We start from the raw sequence: 20,510 nt of genomic DNA on the forward strand, positions 1-20,510 counted from the left end.
TATGTGTCCCCTCCAGCTACATGCCCGTGTGTCCCCTCCAGCCCCCTCTGTCACTTTAGCCACATGCCCCGTGTCCCCGCCAGCCCCCTCTGTAACTCCAACCACATGCCCTTAGTGTCCCCTCTGTCACTCCAGCCACCTGCCTTGTGGGTCCTCCCCAGCTCTGTCAATCAAACCACATATCCTGTGTGTCCCCTCCAGCCCCCTCTGTCACTCCAGCCACATGCCCTATGTCTGCCCCCCCCCAGCTCTCTGTCAATCCAACCACATATCCTATGTGTCCCCTCCTGCCCCCTCTGTCACTCCAGCCACATGCCCTGTGTCCACTCCCCAGCTCTCTGTCAATCCAAGCACATGTCCTGTGTGTCCCCTCTGTCAATTAATTTTCTCCCCTCTCCTCCTTTGTTGTCAGAAAGCACCTGTCAGCCTGCCACATTCTCACTAGTTACTCACTACTAGTCAAAGGCATCATCTTCCATGAACTGCTGTACAGCTCCATCACTGCTCTTCTTAACAGAAAGCAGAGAGCGCTCGTGCGGCATGACGTCACATCATACACTATGGGCTCTATTTATTATTATTATTATTATTATTATTATTATTTTTACTAAAATAAAGTGAAAAAGAGTGTTTTCACACCCTTTTCACATTATTTTAGTTTCACCTAAAGTTACTAAAGGGCAATTGGAGTAGAATTTGTAAAACTGTACGCCAACCCCTAATTATCACTTATATTTAGTAATCAGATCACATTTCCCATCATTGCAATGGGAAATGCGATATGCCTGGTAGTTACTAAAAATTATTTGTGAAAAAAAATCCGGGGGAAGCCCTGTGATAATAACGCCATCTGGAGGTGGCGTTATCCAGGGTCTCCCCCGGTTACCGGACTCCTGCTCCGCTCAAACATGCAGAGCCTTGAGCCGACCCCAGTGATCAGCTGTGTGGTCTAAACAGACCACACGCTGATCTCTGCTAAAAAAAAAAAAAAATTTGTAAAAAAAAAAAAAAGAAAACTAACTTACCTGAGTCCAGGGACCGTATATCGGGGCTCCGGTGATGTCCTCCCTCCAGTCAGCTGGTCTCCCATCCTGCACTGGGACCCGGTCATCAGGTGACCGCGTCCCAGTGCAGGATGGGATGTCAGCTGACCGGAGCCATGGAGGACATCACCAGAGCCCTGATCACTGCAGGCAAGTACAATTAAGTGAGGGGGGGTCGCGATAACGGGGGCGGGACTTAGCAACGGGGGGCGGGACTTAACGGTGTCCGGTCGGCGCATGCGCAGGCACTTGTCACAGTATTTTTTGTGAAAATACTGTGATAAGTGTGCGGAGGGGACTCACAGGGGCAGAGCTTTATCGCAAGCTCTATCCCTGCAAGCGATTTTTAGTAAATCCCTGTGATATTGCCTGAATTTGCAATGCAATTTCACTTGGTAATATCACACTACAATCTGCATTCAAAATGCGGATTGTAGTACATAAAGCCCTATACGTCCTCTTTATAAAAAGGATGGCAGCTCAGTCTTTTCAATGGAATGTTTGGTTTAGACGGTTTCTAGTAGCCATGTGGAAAAAAGGGGTGATATTAATCTATTAATATTGTACTGAACCACAGCAGTCAGATACTTGTTATGTTCCTCTTGTCCTAGGCATATATAAGGTGCCGAAATACTTTATCTGTGGCATACATTGAGTCTGGGACAGTGGTGATACAGGAGTGAAACTTCTGAGTCTGGTGTTTGCCGCAATTGTTATATGATAAACGCTTACAAAACAAGCGTATAAGGGTACGCATGTATGGAGTCATACATAATTCTGATTGGTTATTTCAACTAATTACACTATCAGGCGCTTGCTTTTTCTTCCCCCTTTTTTCCACACACACATATATATATATATATATATATATATATATATATATATATACACACACACACACACACATATATATATATACAGACATTCCTCACTTAACGATCCGGTCGTTAAGCGAGGACATATTGTAACCGGGAAGCAGCAGGACCCAGGCCGAGGGTGAACATACCTGTGTGTGCCCCACTTCCTCCGAGAGCGCGCTGCATCGCTGTCTGTAGTTTCCGTTATGGGAGGCAATGTCTCCTGTGTGTCCCGCGCCACAGCCACGGCTCTCTTGTTGTCTTTTTTTTTTTTTTTTAATCAATCAAGCCACAGTTAGCTGGTAGGAGCGCCGGTCGTAAGTCCGAAAGGTCGCTAAATAGGTAGGTCGTTAAGTGAGGAATGTCTGTGTATATATATATATATATATATATATATATATAAACATTAAGTGTTCACTCTAGGTCCAGCACTGTGCTCGGCACCGGACCTAGAGAAAGGGGCGTGTGAATGAGCAATGCAGATCTTGTGCAGAGTGGAGCGGTTAGGTTGGGAGATATTTTTGAGATAAGTGAAGGGATGTAGGTTGGTGTAGTTTGGTTAATAGCCTTATGTTTAAGTAAAAGTATATTGAATTCGGTAGCATACAGGTAAACAATGGAGGGACTGACAGGAGTAGCAGATGAAGAACGTTTAGCGAGGAAGATCAGCCTCGCAGCTGAATTCAAAATAAATTGTAGTGGTGAAAATCTGTTTTGGGGGAAGACAAGTAAGGAGACTATTGCAGTAATTATTGCCGGAGATAAAAAGTTCATGAATTAGAGTATTTGAGGTGTCTTGTGTAAGATATTGGTGTATCCTGGATATGTTTTTTTTTTAGATGTTTGTAACATGAATTGGAAAGACATTGAATGTGAAAGGATAGTTCAGAGTCAATGTTGACACCTAGGCAGTGAGCTTGTAGGGTAGGGTTGATTGTCGAGCTATCAACAGTGATAGAGATATCAGGTTGGTAATATTATTAATTCTATTTTATTATGTTATAAATATGTTAAATGGAGTGCGCTTCTAGAGTTTTGCCACTTTTCTCTTTATTCTGTTTACTTCTATGTTGAAAAGGTTAGGATGGTGAGATGACATCCAGGATGAAATGGCAGAAAGACTTTCAGTAAGAAGAATAAGAAGTGAGTAATTCCCTTTAGACATAGCAGTGCCTTAGTCAGTGCTGTTTCTATGGAGTTTTGGGAACGAAAGCCTGACTGAACTGAGGCCCTGATTCAGAGCCGGACGCTCTGACAGAGCGCTCGCTCTGAATCAGGGCCGTCCCTCCTCCTTTTTGGAGCGGCCTCCTGGCCGCTCGCATAGCTGTGGGTGACCACCCACAGCTATAGCGAGCGGCCAAAATGATGGTCGCGATGGTCAAGACCATCGCGACCATCGGGCTTGCGACGAGACCCTTGCGGTGGGGTCTCGCTGCCGCAAGCCCTGGAGTGCTTTTGGCTCTATCAGAGCCAAAAGCACTCCCACTGACATCACTCCTCAGCTCCTTTCTTCAATAATTGTCCTTCAGCATTTGTATCAACTGAACCTCCTTACTGTTCTGAAGAAGGTTTGTACTTCCATTGTGCACAACTAATTGTTTACATACTGGGTTTTGTCATAAAAGGGATATACTGTCTGCACCCAGATTGTTTTTAATTTGGTGCATGCTGGTGTATGATTGTGTTGTATGGCCAACCTTGGTGTCCCTGACCATCTACATTACATTCTTCCACCCTCACCTTGTGATTATGCACAAGGTTGGAGTAGCTGCCTGACCATTATTTTTCTTTGGCATTGTGCTGGCTGCTTGACATATAGGCATGGCAACAGTTCCTCGTGTCTGCACTTAGGTAAGCCCACAAAACAACCTGGTGCTTGGTGTGATGACACTCCTCACCAGCATCCTGTCATTTCCCACTGTGCTCACAAATTATACATGTCAGAAAATGATCTTGGAATTAGGGCACAAAGCTTTATACTAGTTTTCCCGCATACATTGGCGACTTAATGTTATATTGCTCAATTTATATTTGTCAACTGTCACCCGAATTTTTTTTTATTTATTTATTTTTTTTTATCATGCAAATGGCAATGGCTGACTTATTCCTCATCTTAGGCTGAGGGCTGGAAGGAAGTTTGCAGTCCATAAGGTTAGGGCTGTGTAAAGGAAAAAGGGATGAGTGAAGATTACAAGGACAAAGTTGGAGGAGGTATATTGGGAAGGATGTGAGCAGCTGAGAAATGGGGGTAAATTTACTAAGATGGGAGTTCTATTAAGAAGTGATTTTGCCCATAGCAACCAATCAGATTATACTTCTCATTTATCTAGCACCTTCTAGAAGATAATACATAGAATCTGATTGGTTGCTATGGGCAACATCACTTCTTAATAGAACTCCCATGTTAGTAAATTTATTCCATGGTGTCCACAAACTGAGGCTGTGGAAGTGGAATGCGACTGAAATAGGATTTTCCATACAGTACTGATAGCTGTGGTGACCTGTGCATCAACAAGAATTACTAGAAATATGGGGTCTTTCTTAGCAAAAGCAGGTTTTTCAATAATATTTTATTGAAAGGTTGTCAAACAATACATTACAAATGGGTATCAGTACAGTGCAACATATAATAGTCTGTTATATCTGTAGTGCAAATGATGGAGCATCAGAAAAGAGGATATTACCAGGCAACAAGCTCCCACATATCATTCTTTATAAGGGGGTGGGTATATAATGCCGCCAGTCGGGATCTCAGCGGTCAGAATCCTGATGCCGGGATCCCAACAGGGTTAACATACTGACACTTGTTGGTCGGTATGCTAACCCTCTCCCTACCCTAACCCGCTCTGTTTGGTGCCTAACCCTAACCTCCCCCCTAGTGCCTGAACCTAACCTCCTCCCTGGTGCCTAACTCTAACCATCCCCCCTTAGTGCCTAACCCTAATTCTCCCCCTGATGCCTAACCCTAAACCTAACCCCTGATACTTGCCTTCGGCATGCCGATGGTCGGTATTCTGGAGCCGGTATCCTGACTGCTGTCGGACTTCCGGCGTCGGGATATAGTCCATCGGCATGCCGTGTGGAGGCATGCTGACTATATCCCCTTGATAAGTCATATACTGTATGTTGATATCATTCAAATATAAATAATCACTTACAGCAGGGGTGACCAAAAGGCATATTGTACCAATACATAAAAATAATAATACAAAAACTGTTCTAATGAAGACAGCTCACATTAATGAAAAATAATACATTATTCACCCTCCAAAAATGTCATGTAAAAATGTAAAAGGGACACCATGTTCAAGAACCTCAAATTGTACCATGAGCTGAGTTGAAAACTCCTCATTAAAGTGTCTTTAAGTGTTGGGGATAAGGTGTGTGTATATGGTAACCACATACCTTAAACCTTTTCACCGAAACCCTTTTTGTTTACCGATGTCTCAAGGTTTATTTTTTTTATGACTGAAAGTGCAAGTTACGTTACATATGATAAAAAGCTCTTTGTTTGAATTTGGTTGGTATTGCAAATACAGATTTAAAGATTTCCCTTAAATATATGTATCAATTTTATAATGAGTATCATTTTAATATATATTCACAAATTTATTTAGCCTGAAAAAATTACATTTAAAACAACTAATTTGTACCTATATTTGAATGTGATTTTGGAGTGAGCTGTGGCATTAAAATTGTTGGTAAGGCAATAATAAAAAGCTATACTCTGGTGCTATCCACTACCTCTATGAGTATAACTGTAGGTTTGCGTCCCTGGTACCATAGGGCTGCAGCCAGACTCATTAGAAACAGTAGTGATAGCATTATACTTTTTTTATGGAGGTTCATTTTTGAAACTAAGCCTTTGTGAAAGTGATGCCTTCTTTATTTTCTAACAGATTATTTGAAGAATTATATGAGGATCATGGCGACACTTTGTCTCTACAATATGGTGGCTCCCAGCTTGTTCACAGAGTCAAAACCTACAGGAAGATTGCACCGTGGACCCAACATTCTAAAGATATCATGCAGACCCTCTCTAGATACTACAGTAATGCCTTTTCAGGTAATACCCCAGTAATCAGCTACTTTTTTATATATACTGACACTGGATGTCACCTTTAGGGCCATATCCAATTAGCTGCGGTTGTGCGAAAAGTTTACACTTGTGCAAACTTTTTGCCAAAAATGCGTATCACGCTATCCTATCAGCTGGGGCTTTTCGCACATGCGATTTCTCCAAATTCAAAAGCGGTGAAATGTGTTCACCATTTCAGAGCAGATGAAAAGTTGTGCAAAACCCCTATTTTTGGCTAAAACTGTGGGGACTTGGGACCTGATTGAGGTTGGTTCGCAAGGCTGTGTTTGCACGCACCCGCTCGCTGCGAAAATATGCTAATGATTGCGATCACAGTTAAACCGCAGCACTATACCAAGAAGGCCCACTACTGTATAAAGCCGCTCATTTCCCATGACATGCATCCACAAGTCAGCGAAAACATTGGTAACATCGAACGACGAACCCATACGCACAGTTGTGGTTGACCATGACCTGCCGCACAAACTGCTCAACTTACTGTCGCCAACTAGATCTCTGGCTACGTATGCAATTGCAGGGGCTTAATTGTGCATGCCCCTGTAACGGCTTTCAACACACAGGCCTGCGTTCGCCCGACCACCTCCCCTCTCCACCCACCAACGTGCACTTCCTGTAAATCACTGTGTAATGGGACTGCATGCTTACTGCGATCGATTCCCGATCGCAGCGGTCGGTTCACGCTTGTGCACTGCGATGCATGCGCAGAATGTAAACATCGGATGGCTACGTGCGAACGCAGCCTTGCGAACCATCCTGAATCAGGCCCTTGGTTCAGAACCCCTTGGACACGGGATGCAGTCAATAAGCCGGCGGTTGAAATGTCGACCGCCCGGCTTCCCGACAGTCAAATCCCGGCAGGGGACTAATGACAGACGTCGAGACCTGCGAAAAATAGCAGAAGCGATAGATGCGAAAAGTGACATTCGGGAGAACAGTGCGCAAAGTTTTCACATGCCAAAATTTTACGTTTTCACGTCTAATTGGATACGCCCGTTAAAATCACCACCCTGTTGCAGACAAATATCAATATATGTATGAGTAAATTACAAACCGTAATCGCTTCATAAAACATGCTGTGCATTCTGCACCATACAGAAATAATTTTTGTACCCAATTTAAATACTTTATGCTTGTTTAAAATGATATTACACTAAAACACCATCTATTTTGGGATGTAGTTAATAGACTGGCGGACGCAATGCCGCCGGTCTAAATCCTGACACAACCTGCCCGACAAGGGACTTGAGATAGGCGTTGAAATGCCGACGCCTATCTTAATCCCGACGCCGGAAGACCAACCCCGGACCTTCCCGATCGTCCTCTGATGGGTAAGTATAACATTTACAGGGGTATTCAATATGAAACGTTAACTTCACTGTCGAAGTTAACGTTTCATATCGGAGTTTTTACCTGCGTTAAAGTATCGGGCGCGCTCCCGCTTATACCCATATTCAATATAAAATTAACGAAAACGGGAAACTCCGAAGTTGGATTTGCGTAAAGTTACGAATTTTTCCTTAAAAAAATTGTAAGACCCCCCTAAAGTAGTAAAAACATGGGGGAACACTATGGGTACCCCCGTTTTAGCCTTTAATTGAAAGTCGGGGATTTAAATAGCCGCAGCAGGTGTTTTTTTCCCGACATTGAAGAAGTGATGCAGAAGAGCACTTAGGTTATTTTTTTTCGTTTTTTTAAGTGGTCCCATCAAAGTTGGGGTACATGAAAATGGGTACTAGCATATTTTTATGTCCCTAAAGTAAGTTTTTAAAAATTCTGCATTTGTGCACCTGCCGCTATAATTCTATTCTAGAAAACATCTGCCGCATACTTGCAGAATAGCCCTGAACCTATTTCCCTATTGTTAAACAATTTTTTCCAATGGTTTTTTTTTCACCCCAATTTTTAAATACATTTTTTGGGGTGTCCCTATTTTTTTTTTACTTTTTTTGACACAGTTCTTAAATGTCATTCCCAGGGGTGCAGGCTATTTTTTTTAAGCCTGCACCCCTAAACCCCAATTCTGCACTTTTTTCGACACTTATTCAATGGTGAAAAGTTATCCCCGTTTTTTATCAAAGACTTTTCAAAACTGCGATAAGTCTTTGAAATTGAATACGGTGTAAAAGTCAAACCTGCGATAATGACGTAAAAAGTGGGATATTAACGCAAAAACGATGTTATCGCTCCCATATTGTATACCCCTGTTAGCCTGGGAATGGGGGGGTTAGGTTTAGGGAGCCCGGGGGGACTTAGGGTTGGGCACCTCCCCCCGGGGAAGGTTAGGGTGAGGCACCCCTGGGGGGAGGTTAGGGTTAGGCACTAGGAAGGGAGGTTAGGGTTAGTCACCACTAACGGAGGGTTAGGGGTGGAGATGGGAGGGTTAGGGTACTTACCAACGCCTGTCGGTATCTCGATCTGTCGCACTGTCATTGTTGGGATTGAACCGGCGGCTGTTGAGCCGTCGGTATTTCAATCCCATTCCTCTATTTTGTCCACTACAGCTTTTGCTTAATAAAGCAATGTCACATTTATAACCAATGCTTGTTTGAACATTAGGGACACTGTTGCATTGGATTTTATAGATAAGTGTGCATTTTACTTTGACTGAGTAAGAAGTATGGCAGCTACCAATCATACTAATTTGTGTAATCAGTGCATCTGTAGTACTAAAAAAAGCTACATTTACATTTGAATTTTAAGCAGTCTTCCTGTGCAGCTCTGATGTTGCCAATGTACCCCAGAGGGGAAGCCGACCGACAGAATCCCGACTGTCTAATCCCGGCGAGGCTTAAATGACAGGCGTCGAGATCCCGTCGCCTGTCATTTTACCTACGCTGGGGCTCCCGGGGGAGACTTAGGGTTAGGCACCCCCCCCAGGAGGGTTAGGTTTAGGCAGCAGGGAAGGGGGGTCAGAGTTAGGCACCCCCGGGGGAAGGATAGGGTTAGGCCCCCACTGAGAGACTTAAGTTTAGGCAGTGGAGAAGGGGGGTTAGGTTTAGGCACTTAGAGGGGGGTAAGGTTTAGACACTGGGGGTGGAGGTTAGGTTTAGGCACCCCTAAGGGAGGGTTAGGGGGGGAGGGAGTTAGGGTACTTACCTTTTTTAGCTGTCGGGATCTTCACCCCTGTCGGGCTTCCGATGCCGGGAGTTGAACCGCCGACCATGCGACCTGCGGTAAATCATACCGATCCCCCCCCCCCCCAGAGCATGCATGATTTTTAGGAGTGAGCCATGTGGGTCATTTTAGATTGAGGAGCATTGGTTAGAAATGGGGGGGTGGAGGCATATTAGTAGTTGGATACCTTTTCTTATTCCAAGGGTAGCAGCAGCAGCTTTGGAGAAATTCCGTGGTGCTCAAAATCACTAAATGAGTGACATGTCACTGAGTTTTTATTTATATATATATATATATATATATATATATATATATACATACATATATATTATATATATATATATATATTATATATATATATATATACATATATTATATGAATATTTTAAATATAGTTTGACATTGATAGGAAGGTTACTATTATCATGTATGCTTCCTTTATTAAAGCTGTAATTTGTAAAATGTATTTTATGATCATTCTTATAATGGCATTTTTTTTTATGTACTTCTAAACATGGAACTGAAAGGTGTGCTTGGTGTTAGTAATGTTCTCTATGGCAACGTCATGATGATGTAAATAGTGCGCAATATGAGAAGGTGAAAATATCTGTCATTGATTTGTTTAACCAGTTTCTAACAGTCTACAAGATAAACGGTGGCAGCAGCCATTTCTTTTTTCAGCCTTGTGTGAAAAGTTTTATTTTCTCCTGCCAATCTGGCTTTTTAACATGTAAACCAGCTAAAGGTGAATATATTTTCATTAAACCCTTAGACCAGGCCTAGCCAACCTGTGAGAAATCACATGTCCCAGCATGCTTTACCAACTGAATAGTGGGGCGGTATGCTGGGCTTGTAGTTTCACAACAGCTGGAGAGCCACAGGTTGGCCAGGCTTGCCTTAGATAAAAAAGAAAACAGAATCAATGTGCATATTTAAATTAATTGCTGAAGCTACTGTGTTAGGGAGCCATCCATTTGAGATAAGAGGATAAAATACCAACCACTGCATAAGAAGATGATTATCAAGATTGAAAGATACCTTTATGGGCCTATGAATTTACGAACAGTGTGAGTTGGGGTACGCCCGCCTTTTATATTGCACCCATATGCATGGGTGAGATACACTATTGGAATGATTCACAGTGGTGACGTGGCCTTCTAACTTAAAGATACCTTTATATGTGGAATCCATAGTATTTGAACATGAGTGCGGTACGACCATCCCTTCTGTCCACAATTAGAGAAAGAAGTCACACTTTTGTGTCACCTAAGAACCTCCTTGTCACGAACTACTACACTATATTGTTTTCTTTTTGTTGTTTTCTCTTCCCATACCTGCAAGATTCTATACAAGAAGGACTACTATTCTATCCACCATATTGAACATCCCCTATGAGCAGCAAGATAAGACTTACAGTATTGCATTGGTTTCTTGGTTGAACAGTGTTTTGTTACTTTATAAGGAGTGCGCAGAGTTTTGAGAGATGCCTAGTATGGTTTTGGACTCCCTCTAGCCTGGCAAAATGCAGCAACTCAATGTGGATGGAAGACCTATGGAGAGATGTTGACCCATGCAGTCTGGATAGCTTACCACAGCTCCCTGTTATTTGTAGGTGCAGGATCTTGGGTGTAAATGGACATCTCCTCCACATTTCATAAATGCTCGATTGGGTGTATGGCAGGTGAAAATGTACAAAACATTTCAGAACATGGGATACAAGCAAGGTTGCCAGATGGTCCCTTTAATAAGCAACACATGAATTACATAGGTTCTGTGGATGGCTGACTTGTAGGGGTATACTATAGGCTGTAGTTAGTATCGCCCTAGAAGTTAGCCATCCACAGAACCTGTGTAATTCATGTGTTGCTTATTAAAGGGATAACCTGGCAACCCTGGATACAAGCTATATAAACATTGTTTTATATGCAGTCATACCAACAAAAGTAGCCCCTGCTGTTGAACCCAAAGGTTTGGTGCCAATGTGGGCAGTGGAGGGAGATGATGGTATAATTAAGGGAGGGAAAAGCACATGAAAGAAGAGAACCCTGCTCAAGAGAGATTACAATCTAAAAATTGTAAGCTCCCACGAGATTTAGTAGTTTATTAATTACATCTTGTATTATTGTATATGCAGTACAATATGCAACAAACAGTGGTATTGTATGGGTTCTCTTGTTTTTTGATAAATAGATTTTTATTTCATTCTACTCAGATGCAGACAGGCAAGATGCAATCAATCTCTTCCTGGGTGTTTTCAAACCAGCTGAAGGCAAACCTCATCTTTGGGAACTACCCACTGACTTTTATTTGCACCATAAAAATACAATGAAACTCCTTTACTCAAAGAAAAGGTAACAATGTGTTCTTTTCCTGTAATGCAGTGTATGTGAAGTTATATGACCAGTGGTGGTTCATACATTTGTAAACTGGACTCCAGTGTGTATATGTAACAGCCTGCAGACTGCTGACATCAGGGAGTCCCGTACGAGTCTGCCCGATGTTTAAAAGTTGGAGTAATTTAAAAGGCAAAAAAACAAGGTTGATTTTGCCTTTTAAATGACTGCTACTTTAAAACATCAGGAAGTTTTTCATGGGACTCGCCGATGCCTGCAGTCCGCAAGCTATTACATATACCCCCAGGTGTTGGTGTTGTTAAATGGGTATACTGGTGTGGGATAGAGATGGTTCCAAATGTAAAAGGTGTGACAGAATGAAAACTAACCCACAGTTATTCACAGGATTTGTATGACCACTAGTCCACACTTTTAAGGCTAGCAATATTCTCTCTCTGGGCTTAAGAAAATGCCACAATTCTGCAATTACATTTAAAACATTATGTACAAGTATATATTCGTCCATATACTAAGTTGCACGCACTTGCACCCGGCCTATACAAGTTGCAAAAGATATGTATCCAAACATGCATATTTTCTTTTACGTACAACTCTAGCAAACCCACTGTTAAGTAGACACACCATTCATGAACTTTACCAACATGAGAATGCACTAATACAGTCAGGTGCATAAATATTGGGACATTGACAGAATTTTCATATTTTGGCCTCTATTCACCACCACAATGGATTTGAAATGAAACAAACAAGATGTGCTTTAACTACAGACTTTCAGATTTAATTTGAGGGTAATTACATCCAAATCAGGTGAACGCTGTAGGAATTACAACGGTTTCTATATGTGCCTCCCACTTTTTAAGGGGCCAAAAGTAATGGGACAAACTAAACAATCCTAAATCTAACTTTAACTTTTTAATACTTTGTTGCAAATCCTTTGCAGGCAATTACAGCTTGAAGTCTGGAACGCATAGACATCACCAGACACTGGGTTTCATCCCTGGTGATGCTCTGCCAGGCCTCTACTGCAAATGTCTTCAGTTCCTGCTTGTTCTTGTGGCATTTTCCCTTCAGTTTTGTCTTCATCAAGTGAAATGCATGCTCAATCGGATTCAGGTCAGGGGATTGACTTGGCCATTGCATAACATTCCACTTTTTAGACTTAAAAAACTCTTTGGTTGCTTTTGCAGTATGCTTTGGGCTATTGTCCATCTGCACTGTGAAGCGCAGTCCAATGAGTTCTGAAGCATTTGACTGAATATGAGCATATAATATTGCCCGAAACACTTCAGAATTCATTCTGCTGCTTTTGTCAACAGTCACATCATCAATAAATACAAGGGAACCAGTTTTATTGGCAGCCATACATGCCCACGGCATAACACTACCACAACCATGCTTCACTGATGAGGTGGTATGTTTTGGATCAAGAGCAGTTCCTTTCCTTCTCCATACTCTTCTCTTCCCATCACTCTGGTACAAGTTGATCCTTTGCCTCATCTGTCCATAGGATGTTGTTCCAGAACTGTAGTGGCTTTTTTAGATGTTGTTTGGCAAACTGTAATCTGGTCTTCCTGTTTTTGTGGCTCACCAATGGTTTACATCTTGTGGTGAACCCTCTATATTCACTCTTGTGAAGTCTTCTCTTGACTGTTGACTATGTTACATATACACCTGCCTCCTGGTGAGTGTTCTTGATTTGGCCAACTGTTGTGAAGGGGTTTTTCTTCACCAGGGAAATAATTCTTCTGTCATCCACCACAGTTGTTTTCCGTGGTCTTCCGGGTCTTTTGGTGTTGCTAAGCTCTCCTGTGTGTTCTTTCTTTTTAAGAATGTTCCAAACAGTTGATTTGGCCACACCTAATGTTTTTGCTATCTCTCTGATGGGCTTGTTTTGATTTATCAGCCTAATGATGGCTTGCTTCACTGATAGTGACACCTCTTTGGATCTCATATTGAGAGTCGACAGCAACTGATTCCAAATGCAAATGTCACACCTAGAATCAACTCCAGACCTTTTACCAGCTTAATTGATAATGAAATAACGAGGGAATAGCCCACACCTGTCAATGAAATAGCTTTTTAGTTGATAGTCCCATTACTTTTGGCCCCTTAAAAAGTGGGAGGCACATATAGAAACCGTTGTAATTCCTACACTGTTCATCTGATTTGGAGTAATTACCCTCAAATTAAATCTGAAAGTCTGCAGTTAAAGCACATCTTGTTTGTTTCATTTCAAAGCCATTGTGGTGGAGAATAGAGGCCAAAATATGAAAATTTGTCAATGTCCCAATATTTATGCACCTGACTGTACATCCCAATTCTTTCTCCTCAATCTTAAGTGTAGATACGATGAAAATGTGTACGACTTTTCAACGTCCATACTTGCTTGCACCCATTTCCTGAGCAGGCACAGCTTAAAAGCACTCAAGATATGTTCTGTGAATGGGTGTATGTTCAACACTGAATCCATAGACTTCACCGGGTCTGGTAACCCCTGGTGCGCAATCCATATCCGCCTCATGCATGTCAAAAAGGGTGTGGCTTAACTGCGGTACCCTCCTCGGGCGTGCCCAGCTTCCCCAGTGTTGCTGCTCTGCCATCGGAGACTAGTTCCTGCACTGACGGCTCCTCCTCTGTGACAGGAGCAGAGTGCTACAGGAAAATGTCACACTGCCGCTCCCGGCTCCTGTCACTGATGAGGAGCCGGCATAGTGACGCCACTGACTGCTTCACCCCCAAAATATGCAAGTTCGTTGAAATGTAAAGCAGCAAGTGTTAAATCAAATTTTGCTACACCTGTATATGTGTTAGTGTACCATCTACTATCTAGCCAACTTCTTTCCCTAGCTTGACCCCCAGAAACTACTTCATGCAGCCATTTAATTTGGGCTACAGTTCTTTAATACAGAACTTGCAATTGAATTCCATTACGCCGCCTTTAGGAAACACCCTCTCTTGAAAAAAAAAAGTACTAATTTAATTGAATTATTATAAAAGCCTTGAAGTGGTTTTTAAACACCAGCAATAAAAATGTCTCTACTATTTATTTTTGGGGGTGCACGTCTTGTCTACACAAAAAAAGCAACAAATATTTGAATTTAAATATTAGAAAAGCCTGGAAATGTTTTTGTTTTGCCTCCAGCAAAAAAAAAAAAAAACATTTTAGTTTTTTGTAATAACAGGAAAAGAGGTGTTTTTTCTTTTGGGTACCGCTCACTCTGAGTGACCCAGCGCACTAGCGCAGTAAGGGGTGTGGGTGAAAGCCGGAAACATAGTAACTGCATTGAAAAAGCCGGAAACAATGTAAATGTATTGGAAAAGCTGGAAATCATAGTAAATGTATTGAAAAAGCCGGAAATCCATATTAAGTGTATTGAAAAAGCCAGAAATCATATTAAGTAAATTGAAAAAGCCGGAAACCATAGTAAATGTATTGACAAAGCCGGAAATCATACTGTAGTAAATGTATTGTAAAAGCCGGAAATCATATTAAGTGTATTGGAAAATCTGGAAATCATAGTAAATGTATTGAAAAAGCCAGAAATCCATATTAAGTGTATTGAAAAAGCTGGAAACATAGTAAATGTATGGGTTTCCGGCTTTTCTAATACATGTAATGTGATTTCCAGCTTTTCTAATACATTTACTACGATTTACTATGATTTCTGGCTTTTCTATTACACTTACTATGGATTTCTGGCTTTTCTAATACGTGTAATATGATTTCCAGCTTTTCTAATACATTTACTACGATTTACTATGATTTCTGGCTTTTCTATTATACTTACTATGGATTTCCGGCTTTTCTAATACATGTAATATGATTTCCGGCTTTTCTAATACACTTACTATGGATTTCTGGCTTTTCTAATACATTTACTACGATTTACTATGATTTCTGGCTTTTCTATTACACTTACTGTGGATTTCTAGCTTTTCTAATACATGTACCGTATATACTCGAGTATAAGTCGACCCGAATATAAGCCGAGGTACCTGCTTTTACCACAAAAAACTGGGAAAACTTATTGACTCGAGTATAAGCCTAGGGTGGGAAATGCAGCAGCTGGTAGTGCCCCCAGTAGTAATCCCCCCTGGTTGTGCCCCCAGTAGTAATCCCCCCTGGTTGTGCCCCCAGTAGTAATCCCCCCTGGTAGTGCCCCCAGTGGTAATCCCCCCTTTCAGTGCCCCCAGTAGTATTCCCCCCCTGGTAGTGCCCCCAGTGGTAATCCCCCCCTTTTAGTGCCCCCAGTAGTAATCCCCCCCCTGGTAGTTCCCCCAGTGGTAATCCCCCCTTTTAGTGCCCCTGGTAGTTCCCCCAGTGATAATCCCCCCTTTTAATGCCCCCAGTAGTAATCCCCCCCTGGTAGTTCCCACAGTGGTAATCCCCCCTTTTAGTGCACCCTGTAGTAATCCCCCCCTGGTAGTGCCCCCTGTAGTAATCGCCCCCTGGTAGTGCCCCCTGTAGTAATTGCCCCCTGGTAGTGCCCCCAGTGGAGAGAGACATAATAAAAATAAAAACAAAATCACTTACCTGAAACTCCCGCTTCTGGTCCCGCCGCTAACAGCTCCTCCGGCTGCTTTGCATGGGAGAGACGTCATTACTCATGACGTCTCTCCCATTACCCACTGCGGGAGCCGGAAGATGGCTCCCGCAGTGGGATCAGCAGCAGCTGCTGAGAGTCTCACAGACTCTCAGCGGCTGCTGATTACAACAAACACACAGCTGCCGGCTCCGGCGGCTGTGTGTTTGTGCTGTGTAGCGCTGACCGAACTCCGTCCGGTTAGCGCTACACACTTCACTCGAGTATAAGCCGAGGGGGTACTTTTTCAGCACAAAAAATGTGCTGAAAAACTCGGCTTGTACTCAAGTATATACGGTAATATGATTTCCGGCTTTTCTAATACATGTAATATGATTTCCGGCTTTTCTAATACACTTACTATGGATTTCCGGCTTTTTCGATGCATTTACTATGATTTACTATGATTTCCGGCTTTTCTAATACACTTACTATGAATTTCCGGCTTTTTCAATGCATTTACTATGTTTCCGGCTTTTACCCTCTTCCCGCAGTAAGCTTGAAATTGAACTGAAAATCGCACTGTCTCTGCCCTCATACACAAGTGACTGACACATGTGACTATGTATCCACCGCAGTGTCCCTCACCCTGTAGCACCTCACTGACTCCCTCACTCTGTAGCACCTCACTCCCCTCATAGCACCTCTCACTCTCCTCATCTTGTAGCACCTCACTCCCCTCACCCTGTAGCACTTCACTCCCTCACCTCATAGCACCTCTCACTCCCCTCACCGTCTGTCATCTCACTCCCCTCACCCTGTAGCACCTCACACCCCTCACCCTGTAGCACTTCACTCCCTCACCTCATAGCACCTCACTCCCCTCACCGTCTGTCATCTCACTCCCCTCACCCTGTAGCACCTCACTCCCCCCCACACCTCATAGCCCCTCTCACTGAGTCACTCCCCTCACCATGTAGCACCAGGCACCTCACTCCCCTCAAAATTTATATACAAAAGAGAGACTGCGCTAGCCAATCCAGGTTAGAATTATATTCAATAAATTAGTCACAATATGGTCTGATATAAAAACCACAGACAATATCACTGCAGCCGTTCAAAAATCAGTGGTTATCTGGTTGAATAGGTATAACTACATGTATAAATAGGAACTGCGCAAAGATACTGTAAGTAGGTAAAACCACTGCACAGAATGGGTCAAACATCAAAATTTATTAATACATATTGCATATACTTATATATCCATGAAATTAATAAAGTAAAGTAAAAATGTATGTTGTTAAAAAATGATATATAAAAATTAGCATAGAATGTCCCGATAATGATTTTGCACATTACTGGTTCAAAAAGTCCAACCTATCCTGCAGGTAGGAAATTAGATAGATTACCGCATCCAAAAGTGAGTGTCCATACCATCCATTAAAGATGTATATGGAGATAAAAATAATTCCTGCAGCTTCGTGCAGTCCCGTAGAAAGGGGGCGGGTGATGGTATTTCAACAGGAGGGTTAAGGTGTTCCTGCAGCTCTGTCTCGTCCCGCTTGTGGTGTACCTGTACTCCTGGAAAATTTAGGGAGGTATGGCTCAGTAGTACCGGAGCAGACTTCTTTGTCGTTATGCAATGAACCAGGTAGATATAAAGGTATTCCGGGACATGTGGGGTCCGACAAACGCGTTTCTCTGTCCGTCACAGCTTCGTCAGAGGTTTAAGGACCCAGTGAGTTGTTCAGGATTTAAATACCCTTTAGTCTAGTGTTAATTGCACAGATGTGTCAATAAAGGATAATAATTAAAACATGCTTAGGTTAATATCCATTATGTGCAGTGGAATTTTTTTATTAAAAACGACCTGTAGTCCAAGAAATCTTAGGTATACTGCATTTAAACAATATACTGTATAAAACACTTAGAAATTATATATGTGTATATATATATATATATATATATATATATATAATTTCTATCGATTCCTACCTATCTATACACTCTATAATTGTCGCTATTTAGCGTTATGAGTCGCACAAGAAATAATTGCTTTCAGACTTTGATTGTGGTTCCAAAGCACAAAAAGTTATTATTCACCATAAAAACAGATAGTTACACGCTGTGATCTAAATACAATTAGCGCAACCAAATTATACAGTCACAAGGTACAGTCATTACATACGCACGCGCTCTGGATCCAGATCCTGGCATCAAAGATGAAACCTCCGTCAACAGCAAAGCAAGATGACTAGCATCTAGTTTCAGAGAGCCTGCATATATACTCTTACAGAGATAGGCAATACAATAGAACAGTTTGGCATGATTCCATTGGTTCTTCTGTTACAGTACAGTTCATAGGTCAATTCGTATGGTCACATTCCAGCCTCCAACAGCTCTTTGTGTCCATTTTCCCACTGCATTACTCTAAACGGGCTGCATTACAGGATACATTTTAATGCCTAACTCTCTATGATCCATAATTTGCAGACACATGTTGCGATTTCTTTATCGAAGGAACCGGAAATCTGCAAAGACACAGTGGTTTAGAATGACACCAAACACGGTCTGCTTAGTATGCACTAAACCTAAGATATCAAATAACATGTATTTCACAACATTACTGATAATGAATAAAACCTTAAATATTAACCTTAATGCTAGGGATCCTTTTTCTGTAAGTGTGCAGTGTGTAAGTATTGGGGTATTAAGAAAAGACGCGAGTTAGCGTTGTGCGACTACGTGTTTTGTGGAGTACACCGTGGTACGTGTTTTGCAGGGTTGATCACATTATATGTTTTAGTAACTGTATTTTTATAATGAGGACTTTTAACATCTTTCTATTGCGTGGGAATCGCACAACGCTAAATAATAGCATCGCCATATGTACTTATGTGTGAGATTCGCTAAAATGGCGCTGGGTGGGCAGTCGCAAAATGGCGTCTTGTTGCCATTCGCAAAATGGCGTCGAGCAGATTTAATTTTAAACAGATTCTGTCTCAGCCAATTATCCGGCTTCGACAATATATATATATATATATATATATATATATATATATATACTGTATTTATACACACCTTCAGCCTCTTTACACGTTGTCCTTATGGGGTATTGTGTGTAGAATTTTGAGATTTTGAGGACACATTAATTTATTCCATTTTGGAATAAGGCTGTAACATAACACAATGTACATATCATATATTATACATACTGCTGCCCTAAAATATGACATCATAAATTTTGAGAGGTCCAGAAGGATCATAAAGGGGATATACAAACATTAAAACAACAGTTTGCTTTGCAGCACTAGATTGCAGGTGCTACTATATCTGACAAACACATGGCTGTTTGTTTGCACTACTGTGCAATGGATTGCAGTTGCTGTTGTTGCTAGCTAGTGTGTCTGACACATAAACAGTGAGAAAGATGCCTGCAGCCAGTCACCCTTCCCATCTTTCTACTACTGCAACTCTTTCCTCCTAATGGTGTCCTTTTTAGACCCACTAAAGCCCACACCCAGTCCCTACAGTCTGTGTAAAATGGCGTCGCAGCCTCATCATGAGGGAAGGACTGTTATATGCAATTCAGGCTTCAGCTACCGCAGCCTTGCCAAAGGAGCAACAGTCGCAATAGTGATCCCAGGCTGTGACCTCGGTCACAGAGTTGGGATGGCAGATGCAGCAAGGAGGTGTCTGTGTCCTAAAGACACCTCCTACTGCATTTATATTTGAGATGAACAGAATTGCACAGCCGCTCATGTGCAGCTCTGCAATCCCGTCTATCTCTGAGTCTGGCCCGGTTCCGATGGTGATCCCAGGCTGCAACCGCAGATGCAGCAAGGAAGTGTCTGTGTCCTAAAGACACCACCTGCTGCAATTGCATTTGAGATGAACAGAAATGCACAGCCGCTTGTGTGGGCTCTGCAATTCCGTCTATCTTTGAATCAGGCCCTTTAAGTGTACCGACATTTCCGCACAAATGGTTTCTCAAGTAGAGAGCAAGAAATTGCACAGCATTGAAATTCTGCATAGCCATAGCTGTAATGCTATCCACAGAAACTGCAATGAAATATCATATGGTGCCATGAAAAAAAATTTGTGTACTTTTTATTTGGTAATAGAACTACTCGTTAACTTTTAATATCCTAAAATGTTGTAATTTGCAGTGCGGTGTATATTACACACATATCCTACAATACTATTAGCAACATGTTTAAAACCGTTCAATTATTTCTAATCAATGCAACATTAAAAGGCTCAGTGACTGCAGATGATTTATTACTTGACACACACAGTAGACATTTCATGGAATAGGATATCTCTAGAGAATGCATATTATATTGAAAGGTTTACTCAACCTCCTCAGCAAGTAGCAATTAAATATTATGCCAAGTCAATTGATTTGATATCATTTGGGATTATCACAGTCCAAAGAACACGTGTAATACTGTTGGTTTGTTTTTCCTTGGAGTGCATTGGTAAAAATAAAGAAGATTGACTCAGATAAAAATCTGTAA

At 41.9% G+C, this 20,510-nt stretch overlaps 1 protein-coding gene across 2 annotated transcripts in view; it reads left to right on the forward strand.

Annotated features, from left to right (window-relative positions):
* Window positions 1-20,510, forward strand: part of FIG4 (FIG4 phosphoinositide 5-phosphatase) — a 420,643-nt gene that overhangs the window by 203,817 nt on the left and 196,316 nt on the right. For both annotated transcript variants that reach the window (XM_088460480.1, XM_088460479.1), the window contains exons 16-17: window positions 5,800-5,966; window positions 11,326-11,464. In XM_088460480.1, the coding sequence (XP_088316606.1) occupies window positions 5,800-5,966; window positions 11,326-11,464 (306 nt within the window). The remainder of the gene's footprint in view (window positions 1-5,799; window positions 5,967-11,325; window positions 11,465-20,510) is intronic.

This window comes from Taudactylus pleione, unplaced genomic scaffold (genome assembly GCF_031769625.1).
Source record: "Taudactylus pleione unplaced genomic scaffold, aTauple2 ptg000046l, whole genome shotgun sequence".
Classification (NCBI taxonomy): domain Eukaryota; kingdom Metazoa; phylum Chordata; class Amphibia; order Anura; family Myobatrachidae; genus Taudactylus; species Taudactylus pleione.